This window comes from Salvelinus fontinalis, chromosome 2 (assembly GCF_029448725.1).
Source record: "Salvelinus fontinalis isolate EN_2023a chromosome 2, ASM2944872v1, whole genome shotgun sequence".
Lineage (NCBI taxonomy): Eukaryota > Metazoa > Chordata > Actinopteri > Salmoniformes > Salmonidae > Salvelinus > Salvelinus fontinalis.
Genome location: NC_074666.1, coordinates 95,972,741 through 95,998,887, shown reverse-complemented (window position 1 = coordinate 95,998,887; position 26,147 = coordinate 95,972,741). Strand labels below are relative to the sequence as shown.

At 38.9% G+C, this 26,147-nt stretch overlaps 1 protein-coding gene across 1 annotated transcript in view; it reads right to left on the bottom strand.

Annotated features, from left to right (window-relative positions):
* The window catches only part of llgl1 (LLGL scribble cell polarity complex component 1), a 118,964-nt gene that overhangs the window by 8,053 nt on the left and 84,764 nt on the right, over window positions 1–26,147 (bottom strand). Inside the window, exons 20-22 of the mRNA XM_055896544.1 lie at window positions 22,328–22,439; window positions 19,579–19,634; window positions 19,249–19,384 (exon numbers count right to left, since the gene is read on the bottom strand). Coding sequence (XP_055752519.1) covers window positions 19,249–19,384; window positions 19,579–19,634; window positions 22,328–22,439 — 304 coding nt within the window. The remainder of the gene's footprint in view (window positions 1–19,248; window positions 19,385–19,578; window positions 19,635–22,327; window positions 22,440–26,147) is intronic.

Here is a 26,147-nt window from a genome sequence, read left to right as displayed (position 1 = left end):
AAGTCTCTGGATCAGAACGTCTGTTAAATGACTAACATGTTAATGTAACTAAGTCTCTGGATCAGAACGTCTGTTAAATGACCAACATGTTAATGTAACTAAGTCTCTGGATCAGAACGTCTGTTAAATGACCAACATGTTAATGTAACTAAGTCTCTGGATCAGAACGTCTGTTAAATGACTAACATGTTAATGTAACTAAGTCTCTCTGGATCAGAACGTCTGTTAAATGACTAACATGTTAATGTAACTAAGTCTCTGGATCAGAACGTCTGTTAAATGACCAACATGTTAATGTAACTAAGTCTCTGGATCAGAACGTCTGTTAAATGACTAACATGTTAATGTAACTAAGTCTCTGGATCAGAACGTCTGTTAAATGACTAACATGTTAATGTAACTAAGTCTCTCTGGATCAGAACGTCTGTTAAATGACTAACATGTTAATGTAACTAAGTCTCTGGATCAGAACGTCTGTTAAATGACTAACATGTTAATGTAACTAAGTCTCTGGATCAGAACGTCTGTTAAATGACTAACATGTTAATGTAACTAAGTCTCTGGATCAGAACGTCTGTTAAATGACTAACATGTTAATGTAACTAAGTCTCTCTGGATCAGAACGTCTGTTAAATGACTAACATGTTAATGTAACTAAGTCTCTCTGGATCAGAACGTCTGTTAAATGACTAACATGTTAATGTAACTAAGTCTCTGGATCAGAACGTCTGTTAAATGACTAACATGTTAATGTAACTAAGTCTCTGGATCAGAACGTCTGTTAAATGACTAACATGTTAATGTAACTAAGTCTCTGGATCAGAACGTCTGTTAAATGACCAACATGTTAATGTAACTAAGTCTCTGGATCAGAACGTCTGTTAAATGACTAACATGTTAATGTAACTAAGTCTCTGGATCAGAACGTCTGTTAAATGACTAACATGTTAATGTAACTAAGTCTCTCTGGATCAGAACGTCTGTTAAATGACTAACATGTTAATGTAACTAAGTCTCTGGATCAGAACGTCTGTTAAATGACTAACATGTTAATGTAACTAAGTCTCTGGATCAGAACGTCTGTTAAATGACTAACATGTTAATGTAACTAAGTCTCTGGATCAGAACGTCTGTTAAATGACTAACATGTTAATGTAACTAAGTCTCTCTGGATCAGAACGTCTGTTAAATGACTAACATGTTAATGTAACTAAGTCTCTGGATCAGAACGTCTGTTAAATGACTAACATGTTAATGTAACTAAGTCTCTGGATCAGAACGTCTGTTAAATGACTAACATGTTAATGTAACTAAGTCTCTGGATCAGAACGTCTGTTAAATGACTAACATGTTAATGTAACTAAGTCTCTGGATCAGAACGTCTGTTAAATGACTAACATGTTAATGTAACTAAGTCTCTGGATCAGAACGTCTGTTAAATGACTAACATGTTAATGTAACTAAGTCTCTGGATCAGAACGTCTGTTAAATGACTAACATGTTAATGTAACTAAGTCTCTCTGGATCAGAACGTCTGTTAAATGACTAACATGTTAATGTAACTAAGTCTCTGGATCAGAACGTCTGTTAAATGACTAACATGTTAATGTAACTAAGTCTCTGGATCAGAACGTCTGTTAAATGACTAACATGTTAATGTAACTAAGTCTCTCTGGATCAGAACGTCTGTTAAATGACTAACATGTTAATGTAACTAAGTCTCTGGATCAGAACGTCTGTTAAATGACTAACATGTTAATGTAACTAAGTCTCTGGATCAGAACGTCTGTTAAATGACTAACATGTTAATGTAACTAAGTCTCTGGATCAGAACGTCTGTTAAATGACTAACATGTTAATGTAACTAAGTCTCTGGATCAGAACGTCTGTTAAATGACTAACATGTTAATGTAACTAAGTCTCTGGATCAGAACGTCTGTTAAATGACTAACATGTTAATGTAACTAAGTCTCTGGATCAGAACGTCTGTTAAATGACTAACATGTTAATGTAACTAAGTCTCTGGATCAGAACGTCTGTTAAATGACTAACATGTTAATGTAACTAAGTCTCTCTGGATCAGAACGTCTGTTAAATGACTAACATGTTAATGTAACTAAGTCTCTGGATCAGAACGTCTGTTAAATGACTAACATGTTAATGTAACTAAGTCTCTGGATCAGAACGTCTGTTAAATGACTAACATGTTAATGTAACTAAGTCTCTGGATCAGAACGTCTGTTAAATGACTAACATGTTAATGTAACTAAGTCTCTGGATCAGAACGTCTGTTAAATGACTAACATGTTAATGTAACTAAGTCTCTGGATCAGAACGTCTGTTAAATGACTAACATGTTAATGTAACTAAGTCTCTGGATCAGAACGTCTGTTAAATGACTAACATGTTAATGTAACTAAGTCTCTGGATCAGAACGTCTGTTAAATGACTAACATGTTAATGTAACTAAGTCTCTGGATCAGAACGTCTGTTAAATGACTAACATGTTAATGTAACTAAGTCTCTGGATCAGAACGTCTGTTAAATGACTAACATGTTAATGTAACTAAGTCTCTCTGGATCAGAACGTCTGTTAAATGACTAACATGTTAATGTAACTAAGTCTCTGGATCAGAACGTCTGTTAAATGACTAACATGTTAATGTAACTAAGTCTCTGGATCAGAACGTCTGTTAAATGACTAACATGTTAATGTAACTAAGTCTCTGGATCAGAACGTCTGTTAAATGACTAACATGTTAATGTAACTAAGTCTCTGGATCAGAACGTCTGTTAAATGACTAACATGTTAATGTAACTAAGTCTCTGGATCAGAACGTCTGTTAAATGACTAACATGTTAATGTAACTAAGTCTCTGGATCAGAACGTCTGTTAAATGACTAACATGTTAATGTAACTAAGTCTCTGGATCAGAACGTCTGTTAAATGACTAACATGTTAATGTAACTAAGTCTCTGGATCAGAACGTCTGTTAAATGACTAACATGTTAATGTAACTAAGTCTCTGGATCAGAACGTCTGTTAAATGACTAACATGTTAATGTAACTAAGTCTCTGGATCAGAACGTCTGTTAAATGACTAACATGTTAATGTAACTAAGTCTCTGGATCAGAACGTCTGTTAAATGACTAACATGTTAATGTAACTAAGTCTCTGGATCAGAACGTCTGTTAAATGACTAACATGTTAATGTAACTAAGTCTCTGGATCAGAACGTCTGTTAAATGACTAACATGTTAATGTAACTAAGTCTCTGGATCAGAACGTCTGTTAAATGACTAACATGTTAATGTAACTAAGTCTCTGGATCAGAACGTCTGTTAAATGACTAACATGTTAATGTAACTAAGTCTCTGGATCAGAACGTCTGTTAAATGACTAACATGTTAATGTAACTAAGTCTCTGGATCAGAACGTCTGTTAAATGACTAACATGTTAATGTAACTAAGTCTCTGGATCAGAACGTCTGTTAAATGACTAACATGTTAATGTAACTAAGTCTCTGGATCAGAACGTCTGTTAAATGACTAACATGTTAATGTAACTAAGTCTCTGGATCAGAACGTCTGTTAAATGACTAACATGTTAATGTAACTAAGTCTCTGGATCAGAACGTCTGTTAAATGACTAACATGTTAATGTAACTAAGTCTCTGGATCAGAACGTCTGTTAAATGACTAACATGTTAATGTAACTAAGTCTCTGGATCAGAACGTCTGTTAAATGACTAACATGTTAATGTAACTAAGTCTCTGGATCAGAACGTCTGTTAAATGACTAACATGTTAATGTAACTAAGTCTCTGGATCAGAACGTCTGTTAAATGACTAACATGTTAATGTAACTAAGTCTCTGGATCAGAACGTCTGTTAAATGACTAACATGTTAATGTAACTAAGTCTCTGGATCAGAACGTCTGTTAAATGACTAACATGTTAATGTAACTAAGTCTCTGGATCAGAACGTCTGTTAAATGACTAACATGTTAATGTAACTAAGTCTCTGGATCAGAACGTCTGTTAAATGACTAACATGTTAATGTAACTAAGTCTCTGGATCAGAACGTCTGTTAAATGACTAACATGTTAATGTAACTAAGTCTCTGGATCAGAACGTCTGTTAAATGACTAACATGTTAATGTAACTAAGTCTCTGGATCAGAACGTCTGTTAAATGACTAACATGTTAATGTAACTAAGTCTCTGGATCAGAACGTCTGTTAAATGACTAACATGTTAATGTAACTAAGTCTCTGGATCAGAACGTCTGTTAAATGACTAACATGTTAATGTAACTAAGTCTCTGGATCAGAACGTCTGTTAAATGACTAACATGTTAATGTAACTAAGTCTCTGGATCAGAACGTCTGTTAAATGACTAACATGTTAATGTAACTAAGTCTCTGGATCAGAACGTCTGTTAAATGACTAACATGTTAATGTAACTAAGTCTCTGGATCAGAACGTCTGTTAAATGACTAACATGTTAATGTAACTAAGTCTCTGGATCAGAACGTCTGTTAAATGACTAACATGTTAATGTAACTAAGTCTCTGGATCAGAACGTCTGTTAAATGACTAACATGTTAATGTAACTAAGTCTCTGGATCAGAACGTCTGTTAAATGACTAACATGTTAATGTAACTAAGTCTCTGGATCAGAACGTCTGTTAAATGACTAACATGTTAATGTAACTAAGTCTCTGGATCAGAACGTCTGTTAAATGACTAACATGTTAATGTAACTAAGTCTCTGGATCAGAACGTCTGTTAAATGACTAACATGTTAATGTAACTAAGTCTCTGGATCAGAACGTCTGTTAAATGACTAACATGTTAATGTAACTAAGTCTCTGGATCAGAACGTCTGTTAAATGACTAACATGTTAATGTAACTAAGTCTCTGGATCAGAACGTCTGTTAAATGACTAACATGTTAATGTAACTAAGTCTCTGGATCAGAACGTCTGTTAAATGACTAACATGTTAATGTAACTAAGTCTCTGGATCAGAACGTCTGTTAAATGACTAACATGTTAATGTAACTAAGTCTCTGGATCAGAACGTCTGTTAAATGACTAACATGTTAATGTAACTAAGTCTCTGGATCAGAACGTCTGTTAAATGACTAACATGTTAATGTAACTAAGTCTCTGGATCAGAACGTCTGTTAAATGACTAACATGTTAATGTAACTAAGTCTCTGGATCAGAACGTCTGTTAAATGACTAACATGTTAATGTAACTAAGTCTCTGGATCAGAACGTCTGTTAAATGACTAACATGTTAATGTAACTAAGTCTCTGGATCAGAACGTCTGTTAAATGACTAACATGTTAATGTAACTAAGTCTCTGGATCAGAACGTCTGTTAAATGACTAACATGTTAATGTAACTAAGTCTCTGGATCAGAACGTCTGTTAAATGACTAACATGTTAATGTAACTAAGTCTCTGGATCAGAACGTCTGTTAAATGACTAACATGTTAATGTAACTAAGTCTCTGGATCAGAACGTCTGTTAAATGACTAACATGTTAATGTAACTAAGTCTCTGGATCAGAACGTCTGTTAAATGACTAACATGTTAATGTAACTAAGTCTCTGGATCAGAACGTCTGTTAAATGACTAACATGTTAATGTAACTAAGTCTCTGGATCAGAACGTCTGTTAAATGACTAACATGTTAATGTAACTAAGTCTCTGGATCAGAACGTCTGTTAAATGACTAACATGTTAATGTAACTAAGTCTCTGGATCAGAACGTCTGTTAAATGACTAACATGTTAATGTAACTAAGTCTCTGGATCAGAACGTCTGTTAAATGACTAACATGTTAATGTAACTAAGTCTCTGGATCAGAACGTCTGTTAAATGACTAACATGTTAATGTAACTAAGTCTCTGGATCAGAACGTCTGTTAAATGACTAACATGTTAATGTAACTAAGTCTCTGGATCAGAACGTCTGTTAAATGACTAACATGTTAATGTAACTAAGTCTCTGGATCAGAACGTCTGTTAAATGACTAACATGTTAATGTAACTAAGTCTCTGGATCAGAACGTCTGTTAAATGACTAACATGTTAATGTAACTAAGTCTCTGGATCAGAACGTCTGTTAAATGACTAACATGTTAATGTAACTAAGTCTCTGGATCAGAACGTCTGTTAAATGACTAACATGTTAATGTAACTAAGTCTCTGGATCAGAACGTCTGTTAAATGACTAACATGTTAATGTAACTAAGTCTCTGGATCAGAACGTCTGTTAAATGACTAACATGTTAATGTAACTAAGTCTCTGGATCAGAACGTCTGTTAAATGACTAACATGTTAATGTAACTAAGTCTCTGGATCAGAACGTCTGTTAAATGACTAACATGTTAATGTAACTAAGTCTCTGGATCAGAACGTCTGTTAAATGACTAACATGTTAATGTAACTAAGTCTCTGGATCAGAACGTCTGTTAAATGACTAACATGTTAATGTAACTAAGTCTCTGGATCAGAACGTCTGTTAAATGACTAACATGTTAATGTAACTAAGTCTCTGGATCAGAACGTCTGTTAAATGACTAACATGTTAATGTAACTAAGTCTCTGGATCAGAACGTCTGTTAAATGACTAACATGTTAATGTAACTAAGTCTCTGGATCAGAACGTCTGTTAAATGACTAACATGTTAATGTAACTAAGTCTCTGGATCAGAACGTCTGTTAAATGACTAACATGTTAATGTAACTAAGTCTCTGGATCAGAACGTCTGTTAAATGACTAACATGTTAATGTAACTAAGTCTCTGGATCAGAACGTCTGTTAAATGACTAACATGTTAATGTAACTAAGTCTCTGGATCAGAACGTCTGTTAAATGACTAACATGTTAATGTAACTAAGTCTCTGGATCAGAACGTCTGTTAAATGACTAACATGTTAATGTAACTAAGTCTCTGGATCAGAACGTCTGTTAAATGACTAACATGTTAATGTAACTAAGTCTCTGGATCAGAACGTCTGTTAAATGACTAACATGTTAATGTAACTAAGTCTCTGGATCAGAACGTCTGTTAAATGACTAACATGTTAATGTAACTAAGTCTCTGGATCAGAACGTCTGTTAAATGACTAACATGTTAATGTAACTAAGTCTCTGGATCAGAACGTCTGTTAAATGACTAACATGTTAATGTAACTAAGTCTCTGGATCAGAACGTCTGTTAAATGACTAACATGTTAATGTAACTAAGTCTCTGGATCAGAACGTCTGTTAAATGACTAACATGTTAATGTAACTAAGTCTCTGGATCAGAACGTCTGTTAAATGACTAACATGTTAATGTAACTAAGTCTCTGGATCAGAACGTCTGTTAAATGACTAACATGTTAATGTAACTAAGTCTCTGGATCAGAACGTCTGTTAAATGACTAACATGTTAATGTAACTAAGTCTCTGGATCAGAACGTCTGTTAAATGACTAACATGTTAATGTAACTAAGTCTCTGGATCAGAACGTCTGTTAAATGACTAACATGTTAATGTAACTAAGTCTCTGGATCAGAACGTCTGTTAAATGACTAACATGTTAATGTAACTAAGTCTCTGGATCAGAACGTCTGTTAAATGACTAACATGTTAATGTAACTAAGTCTCTGGATCAGAACGTCTGTTAAATGACTAACATGTTAATGTAACTAAGTCTCTGGATCAGAACGTCTGTTAAATGACTAACATGTTAATGTAACTAAGTCTCTGGATCAGAACGTCTGTTAAATGACTAACATGTTAATGTAACTAAGTCTCTGGATCAGAACGTCTGTTAAATGACTAACATGTTAATGTAACTAAGTCTCTGGATCAGAACGTCTGTTAAATGACTAACATGTTAATGTAACTAAGTCTCTGGATCAGAACGTCTGTTAAATGACTAACATGTTAATGTAACTAAGTCTCTGGATCAGAACGTCTGTTAAATGACTAACATGTTAATGTAACTAAGTCTCTGGATCAGAACGTCTGTTAAATGACTAACATGTTAATGTAACTAAGTCTCTGGATCAGAACGTCTGTTAAATGACTAACATGTTAATGTAACTAAGTCTCTGGATCAGAACGTCTGTTAAATGACTAACATGTTAATGTAACTAAGTCTCTGGATCAGAACGTCTGTTAAATGACTAACATGTTAATGTAACTAAGTCTCTGGATCAGAACGTCTGTTAAATGACTAACATGTTAATGTAACTAAGTCTCTGGATCAGAACGTCTGTTAAATGACTAACATGTTAATGTAACTAAGTCTCTGGATCAGAACGTCTGTTAAATGACTAACATGTTAATGTAACTAAGTCTCTGGATCAGAACGTCTGTTAAATGACTAACATGTTAATGTAACTAAGTCTCTGGATCAGAACGTCTGTTAAATGACTAACATGTTAATGTAACTAAGTCTCTGGATCAGAACGTCTGTTAAATGACTAACATGTTAATGTAACTAAGTCTCTGGATCAGAACGTCTGTTAAATGACTAACATGTTAATGTAACTAAGTCTCTGGATCAGAACGTCTGTTAAATGACTAACATGTTAATGTAACTAAGTCTCTGGATCAGAACGTCTGTTAAATGACTAACATGTTAATGTAACTAAGTCTCTGGATCAGAACGTCTGTTAAATGACTAACATGTTAATGTAACTAAGTCTCTGGATCAGAACGTCTGTTAAATGACTAACATGTTAATGTAACTAAGTCTCTGGATCAGAACGTCTGTTAAATGACTAACATGTTAATGTAACTAAGTCTCTGGATCAGAACGTCTGTTAAATGACTAACATGTTAATGTAACTAAGTCTCTGGATCAGAACGTCTGTTAAATGACTAACATGTTAATGTAACTAAGTCTCTGGATCAGAACGTCTGTTAAATGACTAACATGTTAATGTAACTAAGTCTCTGGATCAGAACGTCTGTTAAATGACTAACATGTTAATGTAACTAAGTCTCTGGATCAGAACGTCTGTTAAATGACTAACATGTTAATGTAACTAAGTCTCTGGATCAGAACGTCTGTTAAATGACTAACATGTTAATGTAACTAAGTCTCTGGATCAGAACGTCTGTTAAATGACTAACATGTTAATGTAACTAAGTCTCTGGATCAGAACGTCTGTTAAATGACTAACATGTTAATGTAACTAAGTCTCTGGATCAGAACGTCTGTTAAATGACTAACATGTTAATGTAACTAAGTCTCTGGATCAGAACGTCTGTTAAATGACTAACATGTTAATGTAACTAAGTCTCTGGATCAGAACGTCTGTTAAATGACTAACATGTTAATGTAACTAAGTCTCTGGATCAGAACGTCTGTTAAATGACTAACATGTTAATGTAACTAAGTCTCTGGATCAGAACGTCTGTTAAATGACTAACATGTTAATGTAACTAAGTCTCTGGATCAGAACGTCTGTTAAATGACTAACATGTTAATGTAACTAAGTCTCTGGATCAGAACGTCTGTTAAATGACTAACATGTTAATGTAACTAAGTCTCTGGATCAGAACGTCTGTTAAATGACTAACATGTTAATGTAACTAAGTCTCTGGATCAGAACGTCTGTTAAATGACTAACATGTTAATGTAACTAAGTCTCTGGATCAGAACGTCTGTTAAATGACTAACATGTTAATGTAACTAAGTCTCTGGATCAGAACGTCTGTTAAATGACTAACATGTTAATGTAACTAAGTCTCTGGATCAGAACGTCTGTTAAATGACTAACATGTTAATGTAACTAAGTCTCTGGATCAGAACGTCTGTTAAATGACTAACATGTTAATGTAACTAAGTCTCTGGATCAGAACGTCTGTTAAATGACTAACATGTTAATGTAACTAAGTCTCTGGATCAGAACGTCTGTTAAATGACTAACATGTTAATGTAACTAAGTCTCTGGATCAGAACGTCTGTTAAATGACTAACATGTTAATGTAACTAAGTCTCTGGATCAGAACGTCTGTTAAATGACTAACATGTTAATGTAACTAAGTCTCTGGATCAGAACGTCTGTTAAATGACTAACATGTTAATGTAACTAAGTCTCTGGATCAGAACGTCTGTTAAATGACTAACATGTTAATGTAACTAAGTCTCTGGATCAGAACGTCTGTTAAATGACTAACATGTTAATGTAACTAAGTCTCTGGATCAGAACGTCTGTTAAATGACTAACATGTTAATGTAACTAAGTCTCTGGATCAGAACGTCTGTTAAATGACTAACATGTTAATGTAACTAAGTCTCTGGATCAGAACGTCTGTTAAATGACTAACATGTTAATGTAACTAAGTCTCTGGATCAGAACGTCTGTTAAATGACTAACATGTTAATGTAACTAAGTCTCTGGATCAGAACGTCTGTTAAATGACTAACATGTTAATGTAACTAAGTCTCTGGATCAGAACGTCTGTTAAATGACTAACATGTTAATGTAACTAAGTCTCTGGATCAGAACGTCTGTTAAATGACTAACATGTTAATGTAACTAAGTCTCTGGATCAGAACGTCTGTTAAATGACTAACATGTTAATGTAACTAAGTCTCTGGATCAGAACGTCTGTTAAATGACTAACATGTTAATGTAACTAAGTCTCTGGATCAGAACGTCTGTTAAATGACTAACATGTTAATGTAACTAAGTCTCTGGATCAGAACGTCTGTTAAATGACTAACATGTTAATGTAACTAAGTCTCTGGATCAGAACGTCTGTTAAATGACTAACATGTTAATGTAACTAAGTCTCTGGATCAGAACGTCTGTTAAATGACTAACATGTTAATGTAACTAAGTCTCTGGATCAGAACGTCTGTTAAATGACTAACATGTTAATGTAACTAAGTCTCTGGATCAGAACGTCTGTTAAATGACTAACATGTTAATGTAACTAAGTCTCTGGATCAGAACGTCTGTTAAATGACTAACATGTTAATGTAACTAAGTCTCTGGATCAGAACGTCTGTTAAATGACTAACATGTTAATGTAACTAAGTCTCTGGATCAGAACGTCTGTTAAATGACTAACATGTTAATGTAACTAAGTCTCTGGATCAGAACGTCTGTTAAATGACTAACATGTTAATGTAACTAAGTCTCTGGATCAGAACGTCTGTTAAATGACTAACATGTTAATGTAACTAAGTCTCTGGATCAGAACGTCTGTTAAATGACTAACATGTTAATGTAACTAAGTCTCTGGATCAGAACGTCTGTTAAATGACTAACATGTTAATGTAACTAAGTCTCTGGATCAGAACGTCTGTTAAATGACTAACATGTTAATGTAACTAAGTCTCTGGATCAGAACGTCTGTTAAATGACTAACATGTTAATGTAACTAAGTCTCTGGATCAGAACGTCTGTTAAATGACTAACATGTTAATGTAACTAAGTCTCTGGATCAGAACGTCTGTTAAATGACTAACATGTTAATGTAACTAAGTCTCTGGATCAGAACGTCTGTTAAATGACTAACATGTTAATGTAACTAAGTCTCTGGATCAGAACGTCTGTTAAATGACTAACATGTTAATGTAACTAAGTCTCTGGATCAGAACGTCTGTTAAATGACTAACATGTTAATGTAACTAAGTCTCTGGATCAGAACGTCTGTTAAATGACTAACATGTTAATGTAACTAAGTCTCTGGATCAGAACGTCTGTTAAATGACTAACATGTTAATGTAACTAAGTCTCTGGATCAGAACGTCTGTTAAATGACTAACATGTTAATGTAACTAAGTCTCTGGATCAGAACGTCTGTTAAATGACTAACATGTTAATGTAACTAAGTCTCTGGATCAGAACGTCTGTTAAATGACTAACATGTTAATGTAACTAAGTCTCTGGATCAGAACGTCTGTTAAATGACTAACATGTTAATGTAACTAAGTCTCTGGATCAGAACGTCTGTTAAATGACTAACATGTTAATGTAACTAAGTCTCTGGATCAGAACGTCTGTTAAATGACTAACATGTTAATGTAACTAAGTCTCTGGATCAGAACGTCTGTTAAATGACTAACATGTTAATGTAACTAAGTCTCTGGATCAGAACGTCTGTTAAATGACTAACATGTTAATGTAACTAAGTCTCTGGATCAGAACGTCTGTTAAATGACTAACATGTTAATGTAACTAAGTCTCTGGATCAGAACGTCTGTTAAATGACTAACATGTTAATGTAACTAAGTCTCTGGATCAGAACGTCTGTTAAATGACTAACATGTTAATGTAACTAAGTCTCTGGATCAGAACGTCTGTTAAATGACTAACATGTTAATGTAACTAAGTCTCTGGATCAGAACGTCTGTTAAATGACTAACATGTTAATGTAACTAAGTCTCTGGATCAGAACGTCTGTTAAATGACTAACATGTTAATGTAACTAAGTCTCTGGATCAGAACGTCTGTTAAATGACTAACATGTTAATGTAACTAAGTCTCTGGATCAGAACGTCTGTTAAATGACTAACATGTTAATGTAACTAAGTCTCTGGATCAGAACGTCTGTTAAATGACTAACATGTTAATGTAACTAAGTCTCTGGATCAGAACGTCTGTTAAATGACTAACATGTTAATGTAACTAAGTCTCTGGATCAGAACGTCTGTTAAATGACTAACATGTTAATGTAACTAAGTCTCTGGATCAGAACGTCTGTTAAATGACTAACATGTTAATGTAACTAAGTCTCTGGATCAGAACGTCTGTTAAATGACTAACATGTTAATGTAACTAAGTCTCTGGATCAGAACGTCTGTTAAATGACTAACATGTTAATGTAACTAAGTCTCTGGATCAGAACGTCTGTTAAATGACTAACATGTTAATGTAACTAAGTCTCTGGATCAGAACGTCTGTTAAATGACTAACATGTTAATGTAACTAAGTCTCTGGATCAGAACGTCTGTTAAATGACTAACATGTTAATGTAACTAAGTCTCTGGATCAGAACGTCTGTTAAATGACTAACATGTTAATGTAACTAAGTCTCTGGATCAGAACGTCTGTTAAATGACTAACATGTTAATGTAACTAAGTCTCTGGATCAGAACGTCTGTTAAATGACTAACATGTTAATGTAACTAAGTCTCTGGATCAGAACGTCTGTTAAATGACTAACATGTTAATGTAACTAAGTCTCTGGATCAGAACGTCTGTTAAATGACTAACATGTTAATGTAACTAAGTCTCTGGATCAGAACGTCTGTTAAATGACTAACATGTTAATGTAACTAAGTCTCTGGATCAGAACGTCTGTTAAATGACTAACATGTTAATGTAACTAAGTCTCTGGATCAGAACGTCTGTTAAATGACTAACATGTTAATGTAACTAAGTCTCTGGATCAGAACGTCTGTTAAATGACTAACATGTTAATGTAACTAAGTCTCTGGATCAGAACGTCTGTTAAATGACTAACATGTTAATGTAACTAAGTCTCTGGATCAGAACGTCTGTTAAATGACTAACATGTTAATGTAACTAAGTCTCTGGATCAGAACGTCTGTTAAATGACTAACATGTTAATGTAACTAAGTCTCTGGATCAGAACGTCTGTTAAATGACTAACATGTTAATGTAACTAAGTCTCTGGATCAGAACGTCTGTTAAATGACTAACATGTTAATGTAACTAAGTCTCTGGATCAGAACGTCTGTTAAATGACTAACATGTTAATGTAACTAAGTCTCTGGATCAGAACGTCTGTTAAATGACTAACATGTTAATGTAACTAAGTCTCTGGATCAGAACGTCTGTTAAATGACTAACATGTTAATGTAACTAAGTCTCTGGATCAGAACGTCTGTTAAATGACTAACATGTTAATGTAACTAAGTCTCTGGATCAGAACGTCTGTTAAATGACTAACATGTTAATGTAACTAAGTCTCTGGATCAGAACGTCTGTTAAATGACTAACATGTTAATGTAACTAAGTCTCTGGATCAGAACGTCTGTTAAATGACTAACATGTTAATGTAACTAAGTCTCTGGATCAGAACGTCTGTTAAATGACTAACATGTTAATGTAACTAAGTCTCTGGATCAGAACGTCTGTTAAATGACTAACATGTTAATGTAACTAAGTCTCTGGATCAGAACGTCTGTTAAATGACTAACATGTTAATGTAACTAAGTCTCTGGATCAGAACGTCTGTTAAATGACTAACATGTTAATGTAACTAAGTCTCTGGATCAGAACGTCTGTTAAATGACTAACATGTTAATGTAACTAAGTCTCTGGATCAGAACGTCTGTTAAATGACTAACATGTTAATGTAACTAAGTCTCTGGATCAGAACGTCTGTTAAATGACTAACATGTTAATGTAACTAAGTCTCTGGATCAGAACGTCTGTTAAATGACTAACATGTTAATGTAACTAAGTCTCTGGATCAGAACGTCTGTTAAATGACTAACATGTTAATGTAACTAAGTCTCTGGATCAGAACGTCTGTTAAATGACTAACATGTTAATGTAACTAAGTCTCTGGATCAGAACGTCTGTTAAATGACTAACATGTTAATGTAACTAAGTCTCTGGATCAGAACGTCTGTTAAATGACTAACATGTTAATGTAACTAAGTCTCTGGATCAGAACGTCTGTTAAATGACTAACATGTTAATGTAACTAAGTCTCTGGATCAGAACGTCTGTTAAATGACTAACATGTTAATGTAACTAAGTCTCTGGATCAGAACGTCTGTTAAATGACTAACATGTTAATGTAACTAAGTCTCTGGATCAGAACGTCTGTTAAATGACTAACATGTTAATGTAACTAAGTCTCTGGATCAGAACGTCTGTTAAATGACTAACATGTTAATGTAACTAAGTCTCTGGATCAGAACGTCTGTTAAATGACTAACATGTTAATGTAACTAAGTCTCTGGATCAGAACGTCTGTTAAATGACTAACATGTTAATGTAACTAAGTCTCTGGATCAGAACGTCTGTTAAATGACTAACATGTTAATGTAACTAAGTCTCTGGATCAGAACGTCTGTTAAATGACTAACATGTTAATGTAACTAAGTCTCTGGATCAGAACGTCTGTTAAATGACTAACATGTTAATGTAACTAAGTCTCTGGATCAGAACGTCTGTTAAATGACTAACATGTTAATGTAACTAAGTCTCTGGATCAGAACGTCTGTTAAATGACTAACATGTTAATGTAACTAAGTCTCTGGATCAGAACGTCTGTTAAATGACTAACATGTTAATGTAACTAAGTCTCTGGATCAGAACGTCTGTTAAATGACTAACATGTTAATGTAACTAAGTCTCTGGATCAGAACGTCTGTTAAATGACTAACATGTTAATGTAACTAAGTCTCTGGATCAGAACGTCTGTTAAATGACTAACATGTTAATGTAACTAAGTCTCTGGATCAGAACGTCTGTTAAATGACTAACATGTTAATGTAACTAAGTCTCTGGATCAGAACGTCTGTTAAATGACTAACATGTTAATGTAACTAAGTCTCTGGATCAGAACGTCTGTTAAATGACTAACATGTTAATGTAACTAAGTCTCTGGATCAGAACGTCTGTTAAATGACTAACATGTTAATGTAACTAAGTCTCTGGATCAGAACGTCTGTTAAATGACTAACATGTTAATGTAACTAAGTCTCTGGATCAGAACGTCTGTTAAATGACTAACATGTTAATGTAACTAAGTCTCTGGATCAGAACGTCTGTTAAATGACTAACATGTTAATGTAACTAAGTCTCTGGATCAGAACGTCTGTTAAATGACTAACATGTTAATGTAACTAAGTCTCTGGATCAGAACGTCTGTTAAATGACTAACATGTTAATGTAACTAAGTCTCTGGATCAGAACGTCTGTTAAATGACTAACATGTTAATGTAACTAAGTCTCTGGATCAGAACGTCTGTTAAATGACTAACATGTTAATGTAACTAAGTCTCTGGATCAGAACGTCTGTTAAATGACTAACATGTTAATGTAACTAAGTCTCTGGATCAGAACGTCTGTTAAATGACTAACATGTTAATGTAACTAAGTCTCTGGATCAGAACGTCTGTTAAATGACTAACATGTTAATGTAACTAAGTCTCTGGATCAGAACGTCTGTTAAATGACTAACATGTTAATGTAACTAAGTCTCTGGATCAGAACGTCTGTTAAATGACTAACATGTTAATGTAACTAAGTCTCTGGATCAGAACGTCTGTTAAATGACTAACATGTTAATGTAACTAAGTCTCTGGATCAGAACGTCTGTTAAATGACTAACATGTTAATGTAACTAAGTCTCTGGATCAGAACGTCTGTTAAATGACTAACATGTTAATGTAACTAAGTCTCTGGATCAGAACGTCTGTTAAATGACTAACATGTTAATGTAACTAAGTCTCTGGATCAGAACGTCTGTTAAATGACTAACATGTTAATGTAACTAAGTCTCTGGATCAGAACGTCTGTTAAATGACTAACATGTTAATGTAACTAAGTCTCTGGATCAGAACGTCTGTTAAATGACTAACATGTTAATGTAACTAAGTCTCTGGATCAGAACGTCTGTTAAATGACTAACATGTTAATGTAACTAAGTCTCTGGATCAGAACGTCTGTTAAATGACTAACATGTTAATGTAACTAAGTCTCTGGATCAGAACGTCTGTTAAATGACTAACATGTTAATGTAACTAAGTCTCTGGATCAGAACGTCTGTTAAATGACTAACATGTTAATGTAACTAACTCTCTGGATCAGAACGTCTGTTAAATGACTAACATGTTAATGTAACTAAGTCTCTGGATCAGAACGTCTGTTAAATGACTAACATGTTAATGTAACTAAGTCTCTGGATCAGAACGTCTGTTAAATGACTAACATGTTAATGTAACTAAGTCTCTGGATCAGAACGTCTGTTAAATGACTAACATGTTAATGTAACTAAGTCTCTCTGGATCAGAACGTCTGTTAAATGACTAACATGTTAATGTAACTAAGTCTCTGGATCAGAACGTCTGTTAAATGACTAACATGTTAATGTAACTAAGTCTCTGGATCAGAACGTCTGTTAAATGACTAACATGTTAATGTAACTAAGTCTCTGGATCAGAACGTCTGTTAAATGACTAACATGTTAATGTAACTAAGTCTCTGGATCAGAACGTCTGTTAAATGACTAACATGTTAATGTAACTAAGTCTCTGGATCAGAACGTCTGTTAAATGACTAACATGTTAATGTAACTAAGTCTCTGGATCAGAACGTCTGTTAAATGACTAACATGTTAATGTAACTAAGTCTCTCTGGATCAGAACGTCTGTTAAATGACTAACATGTTAATGTAACTAAGTCTCTCTGGATCAGAACGTCTGTTAAATGACTAACATGTTAATGTAACTAAGTCTCTGGATCAGAACGTCTGTTAAATGACTAACATGTTAATGTAACTAAGTCTCTGGATCAGAACGTCTGTTAAATGACTAACATGTTAATGTAACTAAGTCTCTGGATCAGAACGTCTGTTAAATGACTAACATGTTAATGTAACTAAGTCTCTCTGGATCAGAACGTCTGTTAAATGACTAACATGTTAATGTAACTAAGTCTCTGGATCAGAACGTCTGTTAAATGACTAACACGTTAATGTAACTAAGTCTCTGGATCAGAACGTCTGTTAAATGACTAACATGTTAATGTAACTAAGTCTCTCTGGATCAGAACGTCTGTTAAATGACTAACATGTTAATGTAACTAAGTCTCTGGATCAGAACGTCTGTTAAATGACTAACATGTTAATGTAACTAAGTCTCTGGATCAGAACGTCTGTTAAATGACTAACATGTTAATGTAACTAAGTCTCTCTGGATCAGAACGTCTGTTAAATGACTAACATGTTAATGTAACTAAGTCTCTGGATCAGAACGTCTGTTAAATGACTAACATGTTAATGTAACTAAGTCTCTGGATCAGAACGTCTGTTAAATGACTAACACGTTAATGTAACTAAGTCTCTGGATCAGAACGTCTGTTAAATGACTAACACGTTAATGTAACTAAGTCTCTGGATCAGAACGTCTGTTAAATGACTAACATGTTAATGTAACTAAGTCTCTGGATCAGAACGTCTGTTAAATGACTAACATGTTAATGTAACTAAGTCTCTGGATCAGAACGTCTGTTAAATGACTAACATGTTAATGTAACTAAGTCTCTGGATCAGAACGTCTGTTAAATGACTAACATGTTAATGTAACTAAGTCTCTGGATCAGAACGTCTGTTAAATGACTAACATGTTAATGTAACTAAGTCTCTGGATCAGAACGTCTGTTAAATGACTAACATGTTAATGTAACTAAGTCTCTGGATCAGAACGTCTGTTAAATGACTAACATGTTAATGTAACTAAGTCTCTGGATCAGAACGTCTGTTAAATGACTAACATGTTAATGTAACTAAGTCTCTGGATAAGAACGTCTGTTAAATGACTAACATGTTAATGTAACTAAGTCTCTGGATCAGAACGTCTGTTAAATGACTAACATGTTAATGTAACTAAGTCTCTCTGGATCAGAACGTCTGTTAAATGACTAACATGTTAATGTAACTAAGTCTCTGGATCAGAACGTCTGTTAAATGACTAACATGTTAATGTAACTAAGTCTCTCTGGATCAGAACATCTGTTAAATGACTAACATGTTAATGTAACTAAGTCTCTCTGGATCAGAACGTCTGTTAAATGACTAACATGTTAATGTAACTAAGTCTCTGGATCAGAACGTCTGTTAAATGACTAACATGTTAATGTAACTAAGTCTCTGGATCAGAACGTCTGTTAAATGACTAACATGTTAATGTAACTAAGTCTCTCTGGATCAGAACGTCTGTTAAATGACCAACATGTTAATGTAACTAAGTCTCTGGATCAGAACGTCTGTTAAATGACTAACATGTTAATGTAACTAAGTCTCTGGATCAGAACGTCTGTTAAATGACTAACATGTTAATGTAACTAAGTCTCTCTGGATCAGAACGTCTGTTAAATGACTAACATGTTAATGTAACTAAGTCTCTGGATCAGAACGTCTGTTAAATGACTAACATGTTAATGTAACTAAGTCTCTGGATCAGAACGTCTGTTAAATGACTAACATGGTAATGTAATATCTTACGTGAGGAAGTCCCTGACGTCCTCTACAGTGAGTTCTCCGGTGGTGTCCAGACTGAGATCAACCATACTCATGGGGGAGTCCAGAGGGGAGAGGGGAGGCGGGGAGGACAGGCCACACGGGGGGTCCTCGGTTAACCCTGGGGGTCAGGGGTTAGAGGTCAGACTGAGACAATGTGAAAGGGGAGGCGGGGAGGACAGGCCACACTGGGGGTCCTCGGTTAACCCTGGAGGTCAGGGGTTAGAGGTCAGACTGAGGCAATGTGAAAGGGGATTGGTTGACAGCCAGTTAGTAAATGTTAGCAGAAGGACCAATGAGAAGCGTTCCACGTACCTTCAGCCTGGTTCCGGTGAGTTCCGTTGGCCCGGAGAGGCATGGCAGCGTCGTCGCTATGGAGACAGAGAACAGCATCAGAGCAGTAGCTCACGGTGTTGTTGATACTGGGTAACAACCCCAGTGCACCATGGGAGGTTAGAGTGGGGGCGGCGTAGCCTAGTGGTTAACGCGTTGGACTAGTAACCAAAAAGGTTTCTAGATCGAATCCCCTGACAAGGTAAAACATGTGTCATTCATCCCCTGAACAAGGCAGTTAACCCACTGTTCCTAGACCGTCGTGGAAAATAAGAATTAGTTCTTAACTGACTTGCCTCGTTAAATAAAAGGTAAAAAAATAAATAATTGCCCCTCAGCTTTGAGTGAAAACAGCCTTCACAGCCTTACGTTACATTCTGCTGGAGGAGAAGATCATTCACAGCCTTACGTTTTCAGATGTGTTACATTCTGCTGGATTGATCTGCTTCTTTCAGAACAAACATCTCACATGTTGGAAAGATGTAAAACCAAACCTGAGATTTTGGGAGAACTGCTTCACATGCTAATCTAGTTTGTGACAAAAATACATTTATGAGGTGTCATTCGCCTGTTGGGATATCGTGATCTCTCTGGCCTGGAATGTAAATGCCTTCTGATTCACTTGGATAAACTAATGAGCATAAGATTTGAGATTTTTAAAAAGTAAAAATTGGCAAAAAAAAAAAGGTGAGATTGGACAACCTTGTCGTGTTCCTTTGTAAAATGTGAGAACGGGAGAGGACAGGAGGTGTGAGGACGGGAGAGGACAGGAGGTGTGAGGACGGGAGAGGACAGGAGGTGTGAGGACGGGAGAGGACAGGAGGTGTGAGGACGGGACGGGAGAGGACAGGAGGTGTGAGGACGGGAGAGGACAGGAGGTGTGAGGACGGGAGAGGACAGGAGGTGTGAGGACGGGAGAGGACAGGAGGTGTGAGGACAGGAGAGGACAGGAGGTGTGAGGACGGGAGAGGACAGGAGGTGTGAGGACGGGAGGGGAGAGGACAGGAGGTGTGAGGACGGAAGAGGACAGGAGGTGTGAGGACGGGAGAGGACAGGAGGTGTGAGGACGGGAGGGGAGAGGACAGGTGTGAGGACGGGAGAGGACAGGAGGTGTGAGGACGGGAGAGGACAGGAGGTGTGAGGACGGGAGAGGACAGGAGGTGTGAGGACGGGAGAGGACAGGAGGTGTGAGGACGGGAGGGGAGAGGACAGGTGTGAGGACGGGAGAGGACAGGAGGTGTGAGGACGGGAGAGGACAGCAGGTGTGAGGACGGGAGAGGACAGGAGGTGTGAGGACGGGAGAGGACAGGAGGTGTGAGGACGGAAGAGGACAGGTGGTGTGAGGACGGGAGGGGAGAGGACAGGAGGTGTGAGGACGGAAGAGGACAGGAGGTGTGAGGACGGGAGGGTAGAGGACAGGAGTTGTGAGGACGGGAGAGGACAGGAGGTGTGAGGACGGGAGAGGACAGCAGGTGTGAGGACGGGAGAGGACAGGAGGTGTGAGGACAGGAGAGGACAGGAGGTGTGAGGACGGAAGAGGACAGGAGGTGTGAGGACGGGAGGGGAGAGGACAGGAGGTGTGAGGACGGAAGAGGACAGGAGGTGTGAGGACGGGAGGGGAGAGGACAGGAGGTGTGAGGACGGGAGAGGACAGCAGGTGTGAGGACGGGAGAGGACAGGAGGTGTGAGGATGGGAGAGGACAGGAGGTGTGAGGACGGGAGAGGACAGGAGGTGTGAGGACGGAAGAGGACAGGAGGTGTGAGGACGGAAGAGGACAGGAGGTGTGGGGACGGGAGGTGTGAGGACAGGAGGTGTGAGGACAGGGAGAGGACAGGACATGTGTGGACGGGAGAGGACAGGACATGTGTGGACGGGAGAGGACAGGAGGTGTGAGGACGGGAGAGGACAGGAGGTGTGAGGACGGGAGGTGTGAGGACGGGAGGTGTGAGGAAAAGAGGTGTGAGGACGGGAGAGGACAGGAGGTGTGAGGACGGGAGGTGTGAGGACGGGAGAGGACGGGAGGTGTGAGGACGGGAGAGGACAGGAGGTGTGAGGACGGGAGGAGTGAGGATGGAAGAGGACAGGAGGTGTGAGGACGGGAGAGGACAGGAGATGTGAGGACAAGGAGGACAGGAGATGTGAGGACGGGTGAGGACAGGAGGTGTGTGGACGGGAGGTGTGAGGATGGGGAGGACAGGAGGTGTGAGGACGGGAGAGGACAGGATGTGAGGACGGAGAGGACAGGAGGTGTGAGGACGGGAGAGGACAGGAGGTGTGAGGACGGGAGAGGACAGCAGGTGTGAGGATGGAGGTGTGAGGACAGGAGGTGAAAGGACGGGAGGTGAGAGGACGGGAGGTGAGAGGACGGGAGGTGAGAGGACGGGAGGTGAGAGGACGGGAGGTGAGAGGACGGGAGGTGAGAGGACGGGAGGTGAGAGGACGGGAGGTGAGAGGATGGGGAGGACAGGAGGTGTGAGGACGGGAGAGGACAGGATGTGAGGACGGAGAGGACAGGAGGTGTGAGGACGGGAGAGGACAGGAGGTGTGAGGACGGGAGAGGACAGCAGGTGTGAGGATGGAGGTGTGAGGACAGGAGGTGAAAGGACGGGAGGTGAGAGGACGGGAGGTGAGAGGACGGGAGGTGAGAGGACGGGAGGTGAGAGGACGGGAGGTGAGAGGACGGGAGGTGAGAGGACGTTCAGCATCTTTGTAAACGAGGCGTGTAGTGACCTGATGTGTGGCTCCAGCGGTCGCTCCAGATCCACAGTACACAGCGGTTCAGTGATGACTTTAGCTGACAGGGAGAAACGCTGGTACTCTGATGGAGAGATCAGGTAGAACCCTACACACACAGAGAGACAGATCAGGTGGAACCCTACACACACAGAGACAGAGATCAGGTAGAACCCTACACACAGAGAGACAGAGATCAGGTAGAACCCTACACACACAGAGACAGAGATCAGGTAGAACCCTATACACACAGAGACAGAGATCAGGTAGAACCCTACACACATACAGAGACAGAGATCAGGTAGAACCCTACACACACAGAGACAGAGATCAGGTAGAACCCTATACACATACAGAGACAGAGATCAGGTAGAACCCTACACACAGAGAGACAGAGATCAGGTAGAACCCTACACACACAGAGACAGAGATCAGGTAGAACCCTACACACACAGAGAGACAGAGATCAGGTAGAACCCTACACACACAGAGAGACAGAGATCAGGTAGAACCCTACACACACAGAGAGACAGAGATCAGGTAGAACCCTACACACAGAGAGACAGAGATCAGGTAGAACCATACACACAGAGAGACAGAGATCAGGTAGAACCCTACACACACAGAGAGACAGAGATCAGGTAGAACCCTACACACACAGAGACAGAGATCAGGTAGAACCCTATACACACAGAGACAGAGATCAGGTAGAACCCTACACACATACAGAGACAGAGATCAGGTAGAACCCTACACACACAGAGACAGAGATCAGGTAGAACCCTATACACATACAGAGACAGAGATCAGGTAGAACCCTACACACAGAGAGACAGAGATCAGGTAGAACCCTACACACACAGAGACAGAGATCAGGTAGAACCCTACACACACAGAGAGACAGAGATCAGGTAGAACCCTACACACACAGAGAGACAGAGATCAGGTAGAACCCTACACACACAGAGAGACAGAGATCAGGTAGAACCCTACACACAGAGAGACAGAGATCAGGTAGAACCATACACACACAGAGACAGAGATCAGGTAGAACCCTACACACAGAGAGACAGAGATCAGGTAGAACCCTACACACAGAGAGACAGAGATCAGGTAGAACCCTACACACACAGAGACAGAGATCAGGTAGAACCCTACACACACAGAGACAGAGATCAGGTAGAACCCTACACACACAGAGACAGAGATCAGGTAGAACCCTACACACACAGAGACAGAGATCAGGTAGAACCCTACACACAGAGAGAGAGAGAGATCAGGTAGAACCCTACACACAGAGAGAGACAGAGATCAGGTAGAACCCTACACACACAGAGACAGAGATCAGGTAGAACCCTAAACACACAGAGAGAGAGATCAGGCAGAACCCTACACACACAGAGACAGAGATCAGGTAGAACCCTACACACACAGAGACAGAGATCAGGTAGAACCCTACACACACAGAGACAGAGATCAGGTAGAGCCCTACACACAGAGACAGAGATCAGGTAGAACCCTACACACAGAGACAGAGATCAGGTAGAACCCTACACACAGAGAGACAGAGATCAGGTAGAACCCTACACACACAGAGAGACAGAGATCAGGTAGAACCCTACACACAGAGAGACAGAGATCAGGTAGAACCCTACACACAGAGAGACAGAGATCAGGTAGAACCCTACACACACACACACACACAGAGACAGAGACAGAGATCAGGTAGAACCCTACACACACACACACACACACACACAGAGACAGAGATCAGGTAGAACCCTACACACACAGAGACAGAGATCAGGTAGAACCCTAAACACACAGAGACAGAGAAATCAGGCAGAACCCTACACACACAGAGACAGAGATCAGGTAGAACCCTACACACACAGAGACAGAGATCAGGTAGAACCCTACACACACAGAGACAGAGATCAGGTAGAACCCTACACACAGAGACAGAGATCAGGTAGAACCCTACACACAGAGACAGAGATCAGGTAGAACCCTACACACACAGAGAGACAGAGATCAGGTAGAACCCTACACACACAGAGAGACAGAGATCAGGTAGAACCCTACACACACAGAGAGACAGAGATCAAGTAGAACCCTACACACACAGAGAGACAGAGATCAGGTAGAACCCTATACACACAGAGACAGAGAGATCAGGCAGAACCCTACACACACAGAGACAGAGATCAGGTAGAACCCTACACACACAGAGACAGAGATCAGGTAGAACCCTACACACAGAGACAGAGATCAGGTAGAACCCTACACACAGAGACAGAGATCAGGTAGAACCCTACACACAGAGAGACAGAGATCAGGTAGAACCCTACACACACAGAGACAGAGATCAGGTAGAACCCTACACACACAGAGAGACAGAGATCAGGTAGAACCCTACACACACAGAGAGACAGAGATCAGGTAGAACCCTACACACACAGAGAGACAGAGATCAGGTAGAACCCTACACACACAGAGAGACAGAGATCAGGTAGAACCCTATACACACAGAGACAGAGATCAGGTAGAACCCTAAACACAGAGAGACAGAGATCAGGTAGAACCCTACACACAGAGAGACAGAGATCAGGTAGAACCCTACACACACAGAGAGACAGAGATCAGGTAGAACCCTACACACAGAGAGACAGAGATCAGGTAGAACCCTACACACACAGAGAGACAGAGATCAGGTAGAACCCTACACACAGAGAGACAGAGATCAGGTAGAACCCTACACACACACACACACAGAGACAGAGATCAGGTAGAACCCCACACACACACAGAGAGACAGAGATCAGGTAGAACCCTACACACACACACACACAGAGACAGAGATCAGGTAGAACCCCACACACACACACAGAGAGACAGAGATCAGGTAGAACCCCACACACACACACACAGAGACAGAGATCAGGTAGAACCCCCCCCACACACAGAGAGACAGAGATCAGGTAGAACCCTACACACAGAGAGACAGAGATCAGATAGAACCCTATACACACAGAGAGACAGAGATCAGGTAGAACCCTACACACACAGAGAGACAGAGATCAGGTAGAACCCTACACACAGAGAGACAGAGATCAGGTAGAACCCTACACACACACACACACAGAGACAGAGATCAGGTAGAACCCCACACACACAGAGAGAGACAGAGATCAGGTAGAACCCTACACACACACACACACAGAGACAGAGATCAGGTAGAACCCCACACACACACACAGAGAGACAGAGATCAGGTAGAACCCCCCACACACACACACAGAGACAGAGATCAGGTAGAACCCCCCCCACACACAGAGAGACAGAGATCAGGTAGAACCCTACACACAGAGAGACAGAGATCAGATAGAACCCTATACACACAGAGAGACAGAGATCAGGTAGAACCCTACACACACAGAGAGACAGAGATCAGGTAGAACCCCACACACACAGAGACAGAGATCAGGTAGAACCCTAAACACACAGAGACAGAGAAATCAGGCAGAACCCTACACACACAGAGACAGAGATCAGGTAGAACCCTACACACACAGAGACAGAGATCAGGTAGAACCCTACACACACAGAGACAGAGATCAGGTAGAACCCTACACACAGAGACAGAGATCAGGTAGAACCCTACACACAGAGACAGAGATCAGGTAGAACCCTACACACACAGAGAGACAGAGATCAGGTAGAACCCTACACACACAGAGAGACAGAGATCAGGTAGAACCCTACACACACAGAGAGACAGAGATCAAGTAGAACCCTACACACACAGAGAGACAGA